Source organism: Podarcis vaucheri (assembly GCF_965113315.1).
Source record: "Podarcis vaucheri genome assembly, chromosome: 7".
NCBI lineage: Eukaryota > Metazoa > Chordata > Lepidosauria > Squamata > Lacertidae > Podarcis > Podarcis vaucheri.
In genome coordinates, this window is record NC_138765.1 from 8,765,824 (window position 1) to 8,787,317 (window position 21,494).

General features: G+C 47.0%; 2 protein-coding genes across 2 annotated transcripts in view; both read left to right on the forward strand.

The window, feature by feature from the left end:
• SYMPK (symplekin scaffold protein) overlaps nucleotides 1-21,494 on the forward strand; it is a 271,438-nt gene that overhangs the window by 156,327 nt on the left and 93,617 nt on the right. The window lies entirely within an intron of this gene.
• The window catches only part of FOXA3 (forkhead box A3), a 104,949-nt gene that overhangs the window by 22,224 nt on the left and 61,231 nt on the right, over nucleotides 1-21,494 (forward strand). The window contains exon 2 of the mRNA XM_082231254.1: nucleotides 9,378-11,934. Within this exon, the coding sequence (XP_082087380.1) occupies nucleotides 9,378-10,565 (1,188 nt within the window). The 3' untranslated portion in view covers nucleotides 10,566-11,934. The remainder of the gene's footprint in view (nucleotides 1-9,377; nucleotides 11,935-21,494) is intronic.

The window sequence follows — 21,494 nt, forward strand, 5'->3', positions numbered from 1 at the left end:
GGAGTGCTCTGATGGTGTTTCCTGCTTGGCAGGGGGTTGGACTCGATGGCCCTTGTGGTCTCTTCCAACTCTATGATTCTATGATTCTATGATTCTATGAAAACACCACTTGTGTGCAATATTATTATGGCATATATTCTATGCTTTCCAATGAATCCTGCCCAGTGATGGATTGCACCCATTCTGGGGAGTCAGGGCAAGGGAGGAGAAGGAAATTTCCTACTAGACCGCAGGAACATCTGGTTAATAAAATCCCAGCCACGTGAAGAGGCGAGTTGCTGTACGGCCCTGAAATAGCTCCCTATAATCCAAGATAATGAAAGAAGGTTCAAAAGCCATTCACCTTCTCAGAAACAATAGGAAGGCAACCTTGGTTGGGAGCAGCCTAATCTCCTTCGCTCTTTCTGAAAAGGGTTTACAATGTTTGGCTCAGGGGGGAAAATAAGTTACAGGCAGACACACCCAAGGCAGGTCTAAAGGAGACGCAGGAGGAAATATCAGGTAGGAAACCATCTAAAAGCAGCCTGCGCCGGCCTCGCAACCTGCAGATGTTTAGGACTACAACTCCCACCAGCCCCAGCCAGCCCAGTTGGGAGTTGTAGTCTAAAACATCTGGATTGCCCTAGGCTGGTGAGGGCTGAGCCAAACTTGTGTCGACTGTTGCTGCAAGTGCCTTAAAGTCAAACGACATGATATACTGGTCTTCTGTGATCGGAAAAAGCCCCTCCCCGCCGTGGTTGCTTTTTGAAGAACAAAATTGTGCTAGGAGTTCCAGCGATGGAAAAACAAACTCATGCGTGGTTTGGCTTCTACTGAATCATACCTTTGGTGTCTAGCTCAGAACTAGCTCAGCAGGGCAAACGGTGCTTCCAGGTGGGGACTTCATATTGTAAATGGGTTGGTCACATAGTGCAGATCAGCTGTTGACACCCGATTTCCTTCTTTCTTTTATTATTGGATTTCCGCCCAGGAAGGGTTGATCCGGATTTAATGGTGGAGGGAATATGGGACTATGACGTTTGTGTGGACATTGCAAACGTTTGCATGCCAATCGGGAAGCTCGTGAAGTGCTGTTTTACTGCACGCTAAAGGATAGAAGCAAGCTCTCTCTCCACCCCACGACTTCACATGGAGTTGCCATTGGCGAGGGATGCAACAGCAAAACTCAATGACAAAAAAATTCAAACACAGTGGTACCTCTGGTTACGAACTTAATTCGTTCCGGAGGTCCGTTCTTAACCTGAAACCGTTCTTAATCTGAGGTACCACTTTAGCTAATGGGGCCTCCCACTGCCGCCGCCGCGCAATTTCTGTTCTCATCCCAAGAACAGAATTTCTGTTCTTAATTTCTGTTCTTAACCCGAGGTACTACTTCTGGGTTAGCGGAGTCTGTAACCCAAAGTGTTTGTAACCCGAGGTACGACTGTAACAATAAAAGAGCACAAGACGTCAGAAAATAATATTAGAAGAAGAGCAGCAGGTGAATATTTGCTCCATAAAGGTAAAGGGACCCCTGACCGTTAGGTCCAGTCACAGACGACTCTGGGGTTGCGGTGCTCATCTCGCTTTACTGGCCGAGGGTGCCGGAGTACAGCTTCCGGGTCATGTGGCCAGCATGACTAAGCCGCTTCTGGCGAACCAGAGCAGAGCACGGAAATGCCGTTTACCTTCCCTCCGGAGTGGTACCTAGTTATCTACTTGCACTTTGACGTGCTTTCAAACTGCTAGGTTGGCAGGAGCAGGGACCGAACAACGGGAGCTCACCCCGTCGCGGGGATTTGAACTGCCAACCTTCTGATCGGCAAGCCCTAGGCTCTGTGGTTTAACCCACAGTGCCACGCGTCTTATTTGCTCCATAAGATGCCCCAATTCCCCCAAATGTACGCACTGATTTTATTTCAAATAGGGTCAAATGATTTATTAAGAAAGTCAGCGGCTACATGTTCAGGGAGAAGACGGTTTGGGAATCCTCCACACACTAAAGTTTTGCTGCTTGTGCCACCTGGGCACTCAAGCTTCTGGGTGGCAACGCAAGGGCCGCCCACCTGGCCCCCAGTATGAAGTGTGGGCATGTGTAAGAGGGCCTGTTCAACATAGGAGAGGACGAGCCAAGGCAAATTTCAACTGAGCAGGAAGGGCAGACACGTCTCTTGCGCACTGTGGATATTTGAGGGGATATTTATTGAGATCTTTTGTGGGCGTGATAGGAAGTACTGGCAAACACACTGGCGCCTGCAGGCACAACTCTATGGATATATGCCTGGGATTGCTCACGCACGCAAGTTTTGCACAGAGTCCACATGGCAACGTCGCCATCAAAACGCTGTCCTACCCCATTTAATCCTGATTTCCCATTTCTTTGGATAACCTCATAATTGAAAGGAGGAAACAGTAGACGAATCTGGATTAAATGGGTAAAAAATATATATACGGGGCAGCAATTTGATGAGGACAACATAATGTGGACACTGAGAAAAATCTGCAAGTATGAGCAGTGGATCCAAATTAGGGGTCCGTGGTCCCATCTCTTGTCTGCAGCCCCCAACTCTAATTTTGTCATTTTTGCATAGTAATTTCACGAATTTTACGGTCTGCTTTAGCACTGTGCGATTTTTCAATACAGTGGTACCTCAGGTTACATATGCTTCAGGTTACATACGCTTCAGGTTACAGGCTCCGCTAACCCAGAAATAGTGCTTCAGGTTAAGAACTTTGCTTCAGGATGAGAACAGAAATCGTGCTCCAGCGGCAGCAGGAGGCCCCATTAGCTAAAGTGGTACCTCAGGTTAAGAACAGTTTCAGGTTAAGTACGGACCTTCGGAACGAATTAAGTACTTAACCCGAGGTACCACTGTATGCTGGCCCAAAATCGGTTTCGAAATCACACCACGATATTGCTGTATTGCTCCTCGCGCGAGGGAGGGCAGAGGGCAGAGCAGCCGATTTTGAGGCGCTGCCGATATCGCACGGTGATCTCCGCCGATAACGCTGCTGATCTGATCTGCCTCCCCTTACGACGAGGGAGACCAGGGCAGAGAATGTGAGGCGCTGCCTTTCCCTCTCTTTGGCAGAGCAGACAGTCAGCTAAACATTTTATATCACAATGTCAGAAAGGAGCCGGTGTCAAACCACCACTGTCCTCGCTGCAGCTTGTTTTCCCCTCATTTTCACCAGCAATACACCACCAGGCGAAGCCCCCACCGTGGTCTGCCCCTCATACTTAATCCGTTCAACTCCCGGAACTGTTCGAAAACCAAGGCGCGGCTTCCGATTGGCTACAGGAGCTTCCTGCACTCAATCGGAAGCCGCGTCTGACGGTCGGCTTCCAAAAAACGTTCACAAACTGGAACGCTTATTTCCGGGTTTGCGGCGTTCGGGATCCAATTTGTTTGGGAGCCAAGCCGTTCGACAACCAAGGTACAGTGGTACCTCAGGTTACATATGCTCCAGGTTACAGACTCCACTAACCCAGAAATATTACCTCGGGTTAAGAACTTTGCTTCAGGATGAGGACAGAAATCGTGCTCCAGCGGCACGGCAGCAGCGGGAGGCCCCATCAGCTAAAGTGGTGCTTCAAGTTAAGAACAGTTTCAGGTTAAGAACGGACCTCCGGAACAAATTAAGTACTTAACCCGAGGTACCACTGTATTGATATATCGCCCAGGCCTACTCCCCCATCCCCATCCCCTCCCACTCAAACCATGCTGTGGAAGTGACTCAGTTTCCTCTCCTCGTCCCACCCACGAAAACTTCATGACTGCTCCTTCCTTCATCCCCATGCCTGATCTCCAATTTCAGAACATCAAGATGTTTAGCTGCTAGTACATCATGATGTTGAAAAACAGATAATCTCTTAGCCTTAGTCTTTTTTTCCCCTTTCTCTTTTAGTATACCTAGAATCCTTTGCTTATTAGGGGCTATCCCACATTTTGTTCAAGAAAATATATATGCAGAGGTAATGCACACGAAACCTTATACCAAGAACAAACATAGTTGGTCTCTAAGGTGCTACTGGGACACGGGTGGTGCTGTGGGTTAAACCGCAGAGCCAATCAGAAGGTCGGCGGTTTGAATCCCCGCAACAGGGTGAGCTCCCGTTGCTCGGTCCTGGTTCCTGCCCACCTAGCAGTTCGAAAGCACGTCAAAGTGCAAGTAGATAAATAGGTACCGCTCTGGCGGGAAGGTAAACGGCGTTTCCATGCGCTGCTCCGGTTCGCTGGAAGCTGTACTGGCTCCCTCGGCCAGTAAAGCGAGATGAGCATCGCAACCCCAGAGTCAGCCACGACTGGACCTAATGGTCAGGGGTCCCTTTACCTTTAAGGTGCTACTGGACAATTTTTTTATTTTTTAATATATTTTGACTGTGTCAGACCAACCCAGCTACCTACCTGAATCTAGTACCATAGAATTATCAATTTTTTTCAAAATTAGGGGGTTCTGTGGCTGGGCTTTTGAAAAACAGGGAGGGGGTCCTCAGTAATTAGCTAAATGAGAACCACTTTTTGTAGAGAAGATTTTTCTCCCTCTCTCATAACGCTGAAGCCGAATGTCGGAAGGATCAGGGCAGATAACAGAAAGTGCTTTTTCATGCAGTTAAACAATGGAACTTGCAGACAAGTTCAGATGGATTTTAAAGAGGATTAGTCAAATTCGTTGAGGATAAAAGGCTATCAATGGCTATCAGCCTTGTTCAATGGGGCAGTATGATTCTGAATCCCAGTTGCTGGAAGGCAAAGGAGGAGAGAGTTGTTATTGTGCACTGATCCTGCCCGGGGGTTTCCCTCATGGGCATCTATCTGGTTGGCCACGGTGAGAATACTGGATTACATTTTCAAACTGCCACACTGAAGAGCCCTTAGATTTCCTGTGCAAGTTCACAAGAACCCCAAGACAACAACAACAACAACAACAACAACAACAACAACAACAACAACAACAATAATGGCATTTCTGACGTTTCAGAAGGAAGATGAATTATAGGCACAAGGCCACACAGCCCCAAATTCCAAATTAAAAAGTATCCTACCATTAAATGCATATATTTGTGCATACATCCAGCTCTGTTCTGAAATCAGGTACTCCGAAATTCAGGAATCAATTGCCCCGTTCTGAAACCAGTCACGGTTTTTGCTCCTCTGGCCAGAAGTTCTTCCAAGGTCTCTTACTTTACATATACCTTGACCCGATTGGCAGTGTGTTGTGTCTCGTGACCATCTCTAAGCATGGTGTTGTACATCTTGGGAACATTTCCAGACGACATTTTCTGCAAAACGGTTAGCTGTTGCTTGGGAAACTTAAGAAGCATTCCTTGGGGGGGGGGATTTCCTTGCATTTTTTCTGTCCCATCTTCAAACCATGCTCAGGAGATCGAGAAATGGGCTCCTAGGATCCTCCTCCCCTCTTGCACAGTCAATCATGCCTCCCACTGAGTTTCAGAACTAATTATGCTTATTGCTACATTTTTACTGCCACTTCTGTTAGCCCAAACCACAGTTTCCAGACCCACTTTGAACAACAGCTCAGTGGAAACAATGGTTAGCGGAAACGCTGGCGGAAGCGTTCATCCACAGTTAGCTTCAAAACAGAAAAAGAGGGCTTATGTGTAGAAAATGTGCAGATTTTGCACGTAAGGTTGAATGCAGTTGCATGTGAGAATCTGTAGACTGGGAGCATAATGTTGGCAACAGAAGAGTAGCAGAAGAGGACATTTCTGACCCTCCCTGGTCCTCAAGTCACACACAAGGAGCTTTCATGAGAACAAAACAGTGGCTCTTCCTCTTTTAGCCTGGAGAAGAGGAGGTTAAGGGGTGATATGATAGCCATGTTCAAATATATAAAAGGATGTCACATAGAGGAGGGGAAAAGGTTGTTTTCTGCTGCTCCAGAGAAGCAGACACGGAGCAATGGATCCAAACTACAAGAAAGAAGATTCCACCTAAACATTAGGAAGCACTTCCTGACAGTAAGAGCTGTTCGACAGTGGAATTTGCTGCCAAGGAGTGTGGTGGAGTCTCCTACTTTGGAGGTCTTTAAGCAGAGGCTTGACAACCATGTGTCAGGAGTGCTCTGATGGTGTTTCCTGCTTGGCAGGGGGTTGGACTCGATGGCCCTTGTGGTCTCTTCCAACTCTAGGATTCTATGATTCTACTTCCTCTTCCGCCAAATCAGACTGGGAATGATGGGGCAGTGTGGAGAAACAACCAGCCCTACAAAAGGCTCTTCCACCTGCCTCTCCTAGAACGCCCCTCAAGTGGTGGTGGTCCTGCCCCACATTCTGCTACACACACCCTGCATAACCAGGAATTTTCTAAGGGCGGTGAACCAATAGAACAGCCCACCTGCTCCACCACCCATAACTGGGAGGGTGGAGCAATAAAACAGGTTGCAGGAGGCTGTTAGACAAACATTTGGGTGGATTGCTTTATTCCAAGAAATGGAAGGCGGAACAAGTCTGAATAGTGTAGCGCCAAACAGTGTCACGCCAGGAAAATCCCCAGTTGAAATCTCACCTCGGCTAACTAGGTGGACCTTAGGCAAGCCATACCAGGCTTATCCATAACGGAGTTTAATGTCTGTTTCTCATTGAATTTGCATAGTCCACATGACGTTAACACACACACACACCCCAAGCAGCACCCACCTCAATGCTTTCCTTCCATAAATTCAGGTTCCCCGATTAGGGGGATGGTCCGATAAGCTGAGCAAAACCGGGCTGCAAACTGCTCCGTTCAGGGTTGCAGCCGATTTGGGTCCATGTTTTAGGGTGACACAAGAGCAACCCTCGCTTTCTGCCACTCTCTTTTCCATGCCTGCTACTTCCTCAATGAGTTCATTTCTTTTCCAGTCGTACTCATAACTATTTATGGTGTGCTCCCAGTCCCGAACCGGGGAGGGGGGGGTTGTTTGTTTGTTTATCAGGTTTGCACAAAACCAGAAAGCAACACAAGCAAATTTATTACTGCGCAACCGGGGTGCTTTTGCACACGCCACAGCTATCTGCATGCGTGCCCCGTCAGTTCTTAACTGGCAAAACTGAATCAACAAATGAGAAAGCAGGCGCAAAAACAAAAGGGAACGCTTGCTGGTATGGACAGGAAAGACCAAAGTTGTTTCTCATATATAAATTCAGATACATGTGGGTGGAGGCTATTCCAATCTAATTTGAATGGGGTGGGGAAGTAGACAAATGGCTAAATCAGGGGTCAGAAAACTTTTTCAGTCCACTGTCCCTCAGAACTTGTGGGGGGCCAGACTATATTTTTTTTTTGGGGGGGGATGAACAAATTCCTATGCCCCACAAATAACCCAGAGATGCATTTTAAATAAAAGGGCACATTCTACTCATGTAAAAACATGCTGATTCCCGGACTGTCTGCAGGCTGGATTTAGAAGGCGATTGGGTCGGATCCGGCCTCCGGGCCTTAGTTTGGCTACCCATGGGCTAAATAATGCTCAAATGTGTGGGGGGGGGGACCCATTGTCTCTCAGCCCCACCCCTCCCTTGGCCATCTGTAGTAATAAAGAACTGCCTTACAGGTCTGATGTAAGGATTGCTGTGGTCATGTATGTGATGCTCTCTGAGCACCCAAAAAGCACTTTTTAAATGCTAAGCGCCCTGTCGCCATTGCTATAAAGGAGACTGGATTTTTGTTTTTGTTTTTAAGAAGGATTTTCTTCTCTGCTGCTTCTCAAAGGTTGGCACTGATAGACCAAGAGTCCCCTTTGGATTCTTATAAATAACAAATGAGCAGTGGTCCTTCTCTTCTCGTCTCAGTGAAATTCTTGGTTCAACTGGGATTTAAATCTGGGTTTCCTACCAGCCAAACCCAATACTCTAGCTTTTTCAGGCAGGCCTCCTTTCTTAAACAAAAACCCGTTCAGGTCCACCGATGTCTTCCTGCTGCCTTTCAAGGCCTTCAGAACAGGCTCCGTGAACAAATTTTATGGCCCCCGTCACCCACAGCAACAGACGACAGGCATATGGCCAGTGAGGACTGTGGCACCAAACTGTATTGCTTGGTATCGCCCATCCCTTGGCAGCAGTTCCTCACTTATCCTCGAGGATCAATAGTTTTGCCAATTAAGTCCCTATCTTATGTAAATAGCAGGCGCTGCTTCGCTGCCTTGAAGCATCTGGCTCAGTGGCTTTGAGCAAATAAAGGACTGGTAAACAAAGATGGCGCCCCAAGAGGAAATGACTGGGCTTATGGACCACCAAGCCCACCTCGTCTGAAATGGAGGAAAGCTTCAGCAATGGCAGCCCAAACTTTCTGGGAGGGCATTTTCTACTCTCTGTACCCTGTGAGATGGTACTAACCAGGGATGTTTCACCTGGGAACTCTCAAGTGCGCCTCGTATTTTCCTTTCCGCAAAATTTCAGTGACAAGCCTGGTGGCGGATCTTCCTTCTATTTGTGGCCCATCTGTATATTTTTTCCCTAGTAGAACAAGAAAAGGGAGACGCTGCAATCCCTCCCTTCGTGTGTGTGAGGAAATGTCCCCCTTTCTCTTATAATTTGTGTCAGTGGTGCAAGTGGGCCCTCTTCCTTTTATACTTCCTACCATAAAATGGTCTTCTTCTTTTTTTAGAATTTTTTATTGGATTTTACAAAATATAGAAAAAATACAAAGACAAGAGCAAGAAGAAAAAAAGAAACACAAATACATACTACAAAATACAACAATACACACATTAAGCACAAAAAATACAAAATACATACATTAAAGGCTAATAACAAAAAGAAAAAGCACATATAAGAAAAACACAAAAATTCCTTCTTTCTTAATTTTAGATCTTAAATTCACATATTCTCCTGACTTCCTCGCGTCTCCCGTTCTTGTATCCCTTTTCAAAGTTAGTTCAGCAAATTCATAGCCCATTAATTTACCTGTTGTTGGTTTAGTCTTAAATTTTATCTTGTTGCTAGAACCCCCACAATTCATTTCAATGTCATCAACATTCAGAAATTCTGCAAATAGATTTTAAATTTCCCCCAATCTTCTTCCACTTGCTCTTCTCCCTGGTCTTGGATTCTGCCAGTCATCTCTGCCATCTCCATGTAGTCAATTAGTTGCATCTGCCAGTCTTCCACGGTGGGTAGATCTTCTGTCTTCCTACCATAAAATGGTCTTTTCCCTCCATTCTTTGGGCAAGCGGTTGTTCCGTCATCAACACCTTTTCATCTGAGGCACAAGACAAATTCAACAGGTGCAGCTGTCTGCTTTTACTGTGCTTCAGTGGCAGGAAAAGCTCCACCTCTTGATTTCTGCCTGCTGTGTAACTATCGAAAGCATCAAACGTTGGACCATTTCTTTGTCATTTGTCTCCCTGGGGAATGTTCCGACTCTCCTGTAACCATCTCCTTTTGTCTTCCACAGGTGTTTCCTTCGGTGAGCACGATGACGTCCAGCTTGGGACCTATGAACTCGATTAATTCCTACGTGACGCTGAACCCCCTCACTTCCCCCAGCTCCATGAACATGCCTTATCCAAACGGCGGATTGAGTAGCCCTTCTCTCACTGGACTGACCAACGCCACCAGTTCGATGGGCCTCCCGTCGGTGGCGTCTCCCGTCAGCCCAGTTTTGACTCAGCTGGGAGCTCAGGCCCCCACACTCAACTCTCTGTCACCTTACCAAAATGTCGGCCAGTCCATGGCCCCGCTAAGCTACTCGCCGTCAGGCATGAACAGGCCCAAGGAGATCAACAAGTCGTACCGGCGCACGCTGACCCACGCTAAGCCTCCTTATTCCTACATCTCCCTCATCACCATGGCAATTCAGCAGGCCCCGAGCAAGATGCTGACACTCAACGAGATCTACCAGTGGATCATGGACCTCTTCCCCTACTACCGCGAAAACCAGCAGCGCTGGCAGAACTCCATCCGCCACTCCCTCTCCTTCAACGATTGCTTCGTCAAGGTGGCCCGTTCCCCGGACAAGCCCGGCAAAGGCTCCTACTGGGCCCTCCACCCGAATTCGGGCAACATGTTTGAGAACGGCTGTTACCTGAGGAGGCAGAAGCGTTTCAAAATCGAGGACAAGGCCAAGAAGGCCAACTCCAAAGGCTCCAACACCCAAGAGCAGGCGTCCAAGATGCCTGAGGGTCTTCAGGAAGGCCAGAGCCCCAACACGGGCTCGGAAGGAGCAGAGTCGGGCCACTCAGACACCTCCCATGGCTCCGAGGAGCAAAGGGGTTTGGTGCAACTCGATTGTTCCGGGGGTCAGGGCTCATCCCCCGTTTCCGAGGCCTCGCCAGCCCCCATCTCCCAGTCCATGAATAGCCACTACTTTGCCACCTCGATTACCAACCTGGATCTCCCGAGCGACCTCAAAATGGACCCTCAGTTCAACTTCAACCATCCCTTTTCCATCACCAACTTGATGTCCACAGAGCAGAACCACAAGATTGACCTGAAGTCCTATGAGCAAGCCATGGCCTACAGTGGCTACAGCTCCCCACACGTGGTGGAAAGCAAACACCCCTATGAGGCATCCACTTCGCTCAGCGAGACCGGCTCCTATTATCAGAACCTGTACAGCCGCTCCTTGCTCAACGCCTCGTAAGGTTGTCGTTGTGAGATAGGAGGGGGCCAAAGGAACAAGAGAAGCTCTGCCTCGTGCCGCCATCACCAGCAAGACCACCCACGAGATGTTCTCTCCCACCGCCGTCCAATCCCATCATGGCCCGTGGGAAAGCAACCAGAGACTTGGCCTACTAGACTCTCTGACGAATCATTACGCTTTCCAGACCTCAAAACCGAAATTGCCTCATAGCGGTCAAGAGCTCCTTTGGCGGCCTTCCGTGTCAATGGACTCACTTGCCCATCATGACCAGGGAAAAGCAAGGAAGAACAAGCTCACACACCTTTGGGCCACCAACCAATGGCCAGTTGGGTGATAAAGGCCATGGATGGAGTCATCTAAACTTCAGCATAGGTTCGCACCCATGGCAGATCCCCACCACTTCAAAATGGTGGACCCCACTCTGAATTATACGGTGACTAAAGATGCTTGATATATCTCCAGGAGTGGAGCTTGGATGGGTGTCCAGGAGGAATACATGAAAAGGGGCAGAGAAATGGAAATTTGCAAGCCGGGGAACCACCCCTTGGCCCAGAACATTTGGACTTTCCTGTCTCAACGCAGATGTTACAGTCAACGGTTGAACTCTTGTCTTGAGATTCTCAAACCCACCCGTTTAGGTCAGAATGATACGTGGCAGGACTCCATTGTTACACACACACACACACACGGGTTTGGTTACCCCAAAGACAATTTAGGCCTCAGCCTGAAGAGGAGCAGGGAAAATATAGTTCACATCTATCTTCTTCTTTTTTTAAAAGAAAAGAAAAAGTGGCTTTATATATTTAAATATTTGTGCTTTCTGTTGGGAAAAAGGGTAAGAGCTGATTTAATATATCATACTTTAGAGACAATTCAAGGCGGTGTTTGTTTCAAGTGTCCTTTTCTTTTCGGTATTAATGATAATTAAAACGGTATTCAGGGTTTCCCCTCCCCCAAACGCCACCCCACCGCTAGCAAGGAATTTATAACTCTGATCTGGTGGCACAAGCAACAAAAGACTCCTGGCTCCCGGTACTCAAGACCTCAAAAATATTTATTTATTTTTAACACATGCTTCCCCCGATCTTCCAGGGCTGAGGGTGGGAATGAGTGAAGCTGCCTACGTCAGGCCCAGCTCACTGTTCGCCTAACACCACAGACTGACAGCACTTCTTCAAGATTTGGGACAGGCTTCTCCCACAGCCCCACGGGGACATCCCAGAGGTTGAATCCGGCCCTTTTTTTGCATGCAATGCCAATGTTGTACCATTGAGCTACAAACCCTTCTGCAGAACAACAACCTCTGCAGAGCAGAAATAGCGGGTGTAAACTTAAAAAATAAAACCTGCCCCTATCGTGCCCAGATACAGTGGTGCCTCGCAAGACGAAAAGAATCCGTTCTGTGATTCTCTTCGTCTAGCGGTTTTTTCATCTTGCGAAGCAAGCCCATTGACGGATTAGCGCTATTAGCGCTATTAGCGGCTTTTAGCGGCTTATCTGCTGATCGGATCAGCTGATAAGCGGCTTAGCGGCTTAGAAAAAGGGGGGGGAGGAAAAAAAACCAGCAGGAACTCGCAAGACATTGTCGTCTTGCGAAGCAAGCCCATAGGAAATTCGTTTTGCGAAGCACCTCCAAAACTGAAAACTCTTTCGTCTAGCGAGTTTTCCGTCTTGCGAGGCATTCATCTTGCGGGGAACCACTGTACTCAATCAGCATAGCTGTCAACTTAAAATTTGAAAATAAGGGATCAGCAGCCTCGAAAATAAGGGATCAGCAGCCAAAATAAGGGATCAACAATTACTTTGATAAAATACATATTTTGTTGCGTGCAAATGGCTTTAGATACCCATTAGGTCCTATAAATTACCCTATAGCATATATTCAACACAAAAAACAGCAACAATTTGTTGTTGACAAAGCACAGCTGGACATAGAAAGGGTCCCATTACCTTCAGTAGCTTATTTAAGGGACATCATCAATAAGGGACAGCAGCGGGACATGGCGCTGGGATAAGGGACTGTCCCGCCAAATAAGGGACACTTGGAAGCTATGTCAATCAGATCTCTGCCACCCTTCCAAAGATGAATCGGAAAAGGCAGCCCAATCACAGTGTACAATTAACAAAACAAAAATAAGAGCGTAACCCAGAAGAAAATGGGGGGGGGGATAGGCACAGTGAGGTTACATTGCTGAAAATGGAACTTACCTATTTTATTTTGGATTGAATCGATATCACTACCAATAAACCTTGGCTTGTATCTCCGTATCGTTATCTCCCTTTGTAGTCCTTTCTCATCCTTTGAACGCCTGCAAAGAGACACAGCTTACTTTAAAGTGCCAAGGAAACCACACACTTGTGCGAACAGGGCTAGAGCATAGAATTGCAAGGGACACCCGGGGTCATCTAGTCCAACCCCCCCTGCAATGCAGGAATCTCAGCTAAAGCATCCAGGACAGATGGCCGTCCAACCTCTGCTTAAAAACCTCTGGGGGAGGAGTGATCACAACCTCCCAAGAGAGACCATTCTGGGGTCGAACGGCTCTTACTGTTCTTAGATGTAGAAGTATAGAGTCTGATGAAATAGGTCAGCCGAATGGCACAACAGGTTCCGCTTCCTGAGTTTAATGCAAGGCGAAATCTGCACCATCGTTTTTATACTTCTCCCCTCTAAGCCCGTTCAACTTCCTAGATTCGCAGGGCAACTACTGAAACCCAACCATCAAACGGTACGCATGTCCTGGAGGAAAAAGAGAACATACAGTATGGCCAACCCTAAATCTGTCCCATCAACAGGACCTTAGGCATTTACCGTATTTTTTGCTCCATAAGACACACCAGACCATAAGGCGCGCCTAGTTTTTGGAGGAGGAAATCAAGGGAAAAAAATATTCTGAGTCCCAGAAGCCAGAACAGCAAGAGGGATCTGGCTTCTGGGATAGCATATCGCTGTTCTGGCTTCCGGGATAGCCGCGCCAAGCCTCTTCAGGGCAGTGGGATGAAGCCTCCCCCTGCCCGAAGAGGCTGCAGCGGCTAAGGCAGAAGCCAGGAGAGGCGTTTTGCTGAAGGGGCGCTGCGCAGCTCTCCCTCTCTGCGCAGCGCCATTCGCTCCATAAGACGCACTCACATTTCCCCTTGCTTTTTAGGGGGGGGAAGTGTGTCTTATGGAGCGAAAAATACGGTATTTATCAAAAGTTCTACCCCACTTTTCAGCACATCTGGGTCTCAAAGCAGCTTACAAAAAAAAATGCAATATACAGTGGTGCCTCGCAAGACAAAAAGAATCCGTTCTGTGATTCTCTTCGTCTAGCGGTTTTTTCGTCTTGCAAAGCAAGCCCATTGAAGGATTAGCGGATTAGCGCTATTAGCGGCTTTTAGCGGCTTATCTCTGATCGGATCAGCTGACAAGCGACTTAGCGGCTTAGAAAAAGGTGGGGGGGAAGGAAAAAAACCAGCAGGAACTCGCAAGACATTGTCGTCTTGTGAAGCAAGCCCATAGGAAATTCGTTTTGCGAAGCACCTCCAAAACGGAAAACTCTTTCGTCTAGCGAGTTTTCCGTCTTGCGAGGCATTCGTCTTGCGGGGCACCACTGTACAAAACTTTAAATGGACTGAAACACTCAGGAACAGCATTTACAGTTACAAAGGGCTCCTGAAATCCAGCTGTTTTTAGCCTGGCACCTGAAACCTGGCAGAGATGGTGCCCATCTGGTTCCTAATGGGAGGGAGTGCCATAGAGATGGGTCGCTTTCCTTAAAAGAACCAACTCATGGGCAAGATTGACATCTGTCTGGGGAATATTTGCCTCAGCCGGCACAAGCCAACCATGTCATTAACTCAAAGGAAGCCGGGCCTTTGCTTCGGCCTAGCAGCCCCTGCCCAGAGCAAAAGGGAAGCCATTTTGAAGTGGCCGGCCAACAACACAACTTGCCAGACCCCACTGCCACCCTGGCTGCTCATACACAAGCCTATTTTGGCAGTTTGAGAGGAACAAATGGCAGGAGATGAAATCCCAAAAGTGTGGGGGTTTTTTTGGTCCAACATGTGCTGAAATATATTCTTCTTCAGGGGCGCTTAGAAAGCCGAGTGCTCTACAGCATTGTGCTCCTTTAAGCGCCTCTGTAGAATTTTAATCTAAAACACACTGGGTCAATAAAATGTTAAGTCCTCAATTCAAATTTTGCCTCTGTCTCAAATTCACTGCATTTTCTTGGTGAAGTGCCCCTCACCATCAGCACCCCTCAACTACCATCTGAAGATACTGTCTTGCATTACAGGATTGCTGTAAGTATATCTTGGGTATTCTGAAGTGCTTTGAACCCTGTGATGTACCATATGCACGCATTTGTCTTTTATGACTTGGAGAAACATAGCAGGTTCTAAGTCTTTGCTGCTTCTTCCTCTGACACACAGCGGTGGGAGAAGGGAGGAAAAGAAGTGGGTGGTGGTTCTAGGCTATAAGTGGGTGGCCATCCCTGCCAAACCTAACCTGCAAAGGCTGAGCTGAGACACCGAGTCACATGCATGCAAGGTGATTTGTGAAAAGGCAGCCTTCCTTTCATTAGGCATTCTTACTGCTTCCTATTATAAGACAAACCTTCAGCTCACACTCCCACACCCTTCAGTTGCTTTCAGCAAGAGAGGGGAGGTATCCTCTTGGCACATTATGCAAATGATATGTGACAAGAAGAAAGCAGTATGCTTTCCATGTGTTCGTCTCCACTCAGGGCGTATCCAGAAATCCATCAGTTGGTTTCACATTGGCACACAGGTCGTACATCCTACCCATGCAACCTGTGCCATGGGTTGTTCAACAACAGCATGCCAGCTAGGCACAAAGCTTCCCCTGCAGTGTGTGTGTGTGTGTGTTTTTCCCCTTTTGGTGTGTGTGGTTTTTTTTATCTCCCTGCCATTACTGTTTTCCCACCACAGGGGGCTGGATTCGGCCCTTCTTTCACGAAGCGCTCCACAAGATTCAAAATGGCGGGGAGATCGCCTGTAGCAGTTGTTAGCAACCGCAGAGGCCTTGCCTCTCTCCACAAGGGCAAAAACACCGTCCCAGAAACGTTAAGACCCCAAATTAAGGAGCCTTCAAGCCAAGATGGAGAAAGGGAAGAGCAGAAAGTGGGACGTGAAGGTCCTTCCTTGGTCAAACATCCTATCTCTCACAGCTCCCCTCAGGCTTCTTATTTGACTTTCCAGAAAGACTGGAAGGAACTAAGGGGCCTAAGATGGAGTCACAATGGTGCCTTGTTCCTTCCATTTTATTTTTCCACTGGAGCTGATGGGAGTTGTAGTCCAAAATATCTGGAGGGCATTAGACTGAGGAAGGTTGCTAGACGGTGCCTTTTTAAAAATAAATAATTCCAGTGGGTCTGTGTACTGCGTAGGGATGCTGAAGGGACAAACCCTTTGATTAAAATAAGAGTGATTGTTGTTATTACTGCAGATATTTTGAGGAATACAAAACCCACAATAAGCGACCATAAAATGCAAGCCTTTTGCAAGAGAGTAGGCTATTAAACTTTGCTGCCTCCACTGCCAGTCCTTAGATCTGAAATGACACCCCTGTCCCCAGGCTTCCCTGCATTTCTGGAAAGTCACCCCTTCTTTGATGTGCGCTAAGCAATGCCATCTGCAGTCAAGGAGATCTGAATTTGCTAGACAAAAGGAAAGCTCTTTGCAACACAGGGCTGCTGTGGGTTAAACCACTGAGCCTAGGGCTTGCCAATCAGGTCGGCGGTTCGAATCCCCGCGACGGGGTGAGCTCCCGTTGCTCGGTTCCTGCTCCTGCCAACCTAGCAGTTTAAAAGTACAAAGTGCAAGTAGATAAACAGGTACCGCTACGGCGGGAAGGTAAACGGCATTTCCGCCGTTCGCCAGAAGCGGCTTAGTCATGCTGGCCACATGACCCGGAAGCTGTACGCCGGCTCCCTCGGCCAATAAAGCGAGATGAGCGCCGCAACCCCAGAGTTGTTTGCGACTGGACCTAATGGTCAGGGGTCCCTTTACTTTTACCCTTTAAGCAATGCCATCCGCAATCAAGGAGATCCGAATTTGTTAGAGAAAAGGAACGCTCTTTGCAACACAGGTCTGCTCCTTTGCGCACACATTTACATAAGCCCTCGGTTTTGCCAGGTGGGATCAGAGCTCCTTTGCAACTCCAGTTCTTGTGAAAGGGCAGGTTAAACTTTGCCGGTCATGAATCTGTGTATAGCTGAGATCTAATGTCCTGAAATCTGCAGGCGAGCTCAGCAAAAGAGGCCTAACTTTAGAATTCAAGAGCTGAATGGTGATTCAGTCTTAAAACCTAGAAGTGTGACGTTTAAGAGTACGTGAGAATCCTCACAAATTCTGATGAAGAGGAGCAGGATTTCAGGGAGAAGTGAATACACCTCTCTGCAGGCCACTGCCCCAACCTTTATCCTCCACCACTGCCACCCACCCACGGTGGTCCATGACCCCTGGGTTTGTTTACTCCTCAAATACAGTGCCCACACTTATCCTGTGGCGTGGTGGGGGGGGGAGAATCCAGGCCTTCAAATCCCACCTCCTGCTGCCCTTGCAGTGCAGATTAATCATTAACTGGCCAAAGCCCCAACACCCAGGCACCAGGGTCATACAAGAGCCACGTGGCCAAGCACACACCACAAGGGGACGTGTCCTAAGCATGCACGTTTTGCAAACCCCAGTCCGCTTCTCTCCCAGCAGGACCCAGGTCACTAAAATTCCAAATTCGCCCGGGACCTGACGAAAATCACTGTTAAAATTTTTTTTTGCAGGAAGGCTACAGGGTTGTTTCATCCCCTCTCATCAATCCGGCCAGCTAGGAAGGCCCCACCGAAAGAGGGGATGGAAAACTAACCCTTTTCTCTGGAACGCTGCAGTCCAGAAATTCAGGGACCCACCCAAATTCTCCACGCCTTTTGGAACGTACTCGCCACCCACAACATCTGTTTGGGGCATTCTGCACAGCAATGCATACTATCAAATCCCTCTCCATCAGTCAGCGGTTTATAAATCTAGCCTAAAGGACACCAGAGGTCCTCAGAAGCTTGGGGGCGGGTCTCTCACCAAAGCAGAGTTCTTGAGAAACAGCTTCCCCTGTAATCTGGGGAGGCAGAGAAGCGACAAACTGCACATTCTTGTGGGGCCGGAGTTAAGCGTTCATTTGTTGAGGCTGTGCCCCAGAAGACATTGATCCCAAATGCAGGTGTTCATCGGCTTGGTACTCTCAAGAATATATTAATATAAGAAGGGCTCATACGGACTTCTGCTTGATCCACCACTTTAACCTGGAGAAATCTGATCTTTACCGCTATCCCATGGATTGATGTTTGCTCCCATTCAGCGCTGAAGAGCAGGTTTTTCCCAGGGAGAGCAGCAGGAGAAAACAGAAAACTACTTGATCCCCTGCTTTCTAGGCACAGGACAAGTAGAAGTGAACGAGCCCTTACTCCAGTAAGCACTGGTCTATCTAGCACAGTGGGGCTACCTTTGAAAGTGACCCGGAAACTGCAACCAATCCAGAATGCGGCAGCTAGACTGGTGACTGAGAGCAGCCGCCGAGACCATATAACACCGGTCTTGAAAGACCTACATTAGCTCCCAGTACATTTTTGAGCACAATTCGAAGTATTGGTGCTGACCTTTAAAGCCCTAAACGGCCTCGGCCCAGTATACCTGAAGGAGCGTCTCCACCCCCATCGTTCAGCCCTCATACACTGAGGTCCAGCTCTGAGGGCCTTCTGGCAGTTCCCTCACTGTGAGAAGTGAGGTTGCAGGGAACCAGGCAGAGGGCCTTCTCAGTGGTGGCGCCCGCCCTGTGGAACGCCCTCCCATCGGATGTCAAGGAGATAAGCAACTACCAGACTTTTAGAAGACATCTGAAGGCAGCCCTGTTTAGGGAAGTTTGAAATTTTATTGTGCTTTTAATTTTCTGTTTGGAGTATGTCTGGACAAGATATAAAGACTTACTTGAAATTAAAACCCCAAGGTGGCTATCACCGATGGAGGCGAAGGCTCAGAAAAAACTCAATATGGAGGCCAAATGGCCAAAATATTGGGAGATTTTGGAACAGGAGGGTGACAAACGGAAATTGCAGAGTTTTGAGAAATTAAAAGACAGAGTGCGAGATTGGCTTCATTATTATCAAATAAGGGAGGCTTACAATTTGGACAAAAAAAATGGTTTCCAGGTGGAAAAATCAAAACTGGAAACAGAACTGTTAGATCCCAAAACCAAGATACTATCAAGAATGTATAACTTGCTGTTGAAATGGAATACCCAGGATGAAACGGTTAAATCGGCTATGATTAAATGGGCTCAAGATGTTGGACATAATATAATGTTTGCTGACTGGGAACAGTTGTGGACCACAGGTATGAAATTCACGGCATGTAATGCCTTAAGAGAGAATATTATGAAAATGATTTACAGGTGGTACATGACACCAGTCAAGCTTGCAAAAGTATATCATTTGCCCGATAATAAGTGTTGGAAATGTAAAGAAAATGAAGGTACATTCTTTCACCTTTGGTGGACGTGCCCAAGGATTAAGGCCTTCTGGGAGATGATCTATAATGAATTGAAAAAGGTATTTAAATATACCTTCTTGAAGAAACCAGAGGCCTTCCTCCTGGGCATGGCCGGCCAAGTGGTGTTAAAGAAGGATAGAACTTTCTTTATGTACGCTACAACAGCAGCAAGAATACTCATTGCAAAGTATTGGAAGACACAAGACCTACCCACCTTGGAAGAATGGCAGATGAAAGTGATAGACTACATGGAACTGGCGGAAATGTCTGGCAGAATCCGAGACCAGGGAGAAGAGTTGGTGGAAGAAGACTGGAAGAAATTTAAAGACTATTTGCAGAAATATTCTAAAATTAATGAATGTTAAAATGATGTTGGATTGAAATGAAACGGCTTTAGCAATAAGGCTAAAAAGAATATGTAAAAATGGATTGATAACTAGATGAAAATACGAATTTATAATATGTTAAGATATAGAATTAAGATAAAAACAAAGAGGGAAGGGATTTGCTGAATTAACCATGTAAACTGGAATACAAAAAAAGGGAGGTGTGAGGAGGTCAGGAAACAAGTAAATGAAATATAAGACATGTATCTGAAGAAGTGTGCATGCACACGAAAGCTCATACCAAGAACTAACTTAGTTGGTCTTTAAGGTGCTACTGGAAGGATTTTTTTTATTTTGACATGAAAATATTGATTTGCTTTTAATTGTTTTTTACTTTTCATGTATTTTGTCTTTGTATTTTTGTATCTTTTTTCTTTTATTATTGTTATTTTTTTCCTTTATTTTTTCTTTTTAATTCTGTAACTTTTTATTGTCTGTAAAATTTCAATAAATATCTTTTTTAAAAAAATAATAATAATTTTCTGTTTGGAGCCACCCTGAGTGGCTGGGGAAACCCTGCCAGATAGACAGGGATATAAATTTATTATTATTATTATTATTATTATTATTATTATCTACACGGACTGGCAGCAACTCAGCCGTCCAGGATTTCTGCCAGGGTTCTGCCCAAGCCCTGCCTGGAAATGCAGAGCAGCGTACCTGCCGCCTTCTGCATTCAAATCAGCTGACCTACACCCCCACACCCAGCTCCATCCCATCCCCTAACTCAAGGTTCCCCGGCAGATAAGTCAACGTGGAAAGGATTGTCTCGAAGCAACAAAGTTTGTAAAACCACTGGGTTGGCTAGCGAGACGGTCAGCAGCAGCAGTTAGGTAACTTCACCCTTTGGACCCAATGGTCTTATGACTTCCCTACTCTTTAGATGATAAAGTGGATTACCTCACCCACTTCAAAACTTTGCAGCATTTGGGGCTACTCCTGCACATTCTGGACTGCAGATAGGGGCCCTTGACTTCTGCCCTAGAGTTCTACCTGGACAGCACCACATAATTCTCTTTACGCCTCTTATTTTCTTTCTCCCTGCCCTCGTTTCGCAAATACTTTCCGCCTAACGTAAATCCAGTAAGACACTGGTGCGATGCTTTCTCTTCTCTCTGTTCCCAGCTTTCTAATTCGCTCTCTTCATCCAGTCTCCTTAAATCCCAAAATGAGAATTTCCCCCGCATGGGCCAAAAGAACTTTCCCCCAAATGCGAGGATTGGATGAGGTAAAGGAAAGGCATCACTCTGCACATCAGACTTCGCCAACCTCCAGATGTTTTGGATCGCTCAGTCGGTACAGTGCGAGCCTCTTAATCTCAGGGTTGTGGGTTCGAGGCCCATGCTGGGCAAATAAAGATTCCTGTATTGCAGGAATGGACTGGATGACCTTATGAACTCTACAGTTCTATGATTCTATAACTTCAGTGCAGGACTGATGGGAGTTGTAGTCCAAAACAACTGCTATCAGGTTGGCAAAGGTCGGTGTCCGTGTCCTATCCAAACCACACACCCAAGGAATAGGTTTTGACACTGGAAAACAGCCTCCAGCCATGCACATTCAAATCTATTACTTATCCAAGTTTTCGGCTTGTGTACACACACTCCTGTTTCCCTCCGCCAGTTTGGGAAACGGTGTCTGCGAAACTTTATCGGTAGTCCGTATGTATCCTGTATCCATCCTGTCATTTCTTACAAAACACTGTGTTTCTCCAAACCGGTTTCAATCCGAATTGAGGAAAAGAATGGCTTAGCCGGCCCTATTTTAACACATCAATGCACACAGAGTTTCTAAAGAGAGAAGCATCGGGGTTCAGTATTTCCTCAGCAGCCAGACCCTTTAATCTCCGCATAACCTCAGAGACACACGGGCCGACCTGTGCTGCTGCTCAGTGGAGACGGGAGGGGAAATTATTTTTTCCCCATGCTCAGAAACACTCTTACTTCTGCAACCATCCCAGGCCTCAGCCCTGATCTACACAGGCGGTTGAACGTCCAGGTGGCGG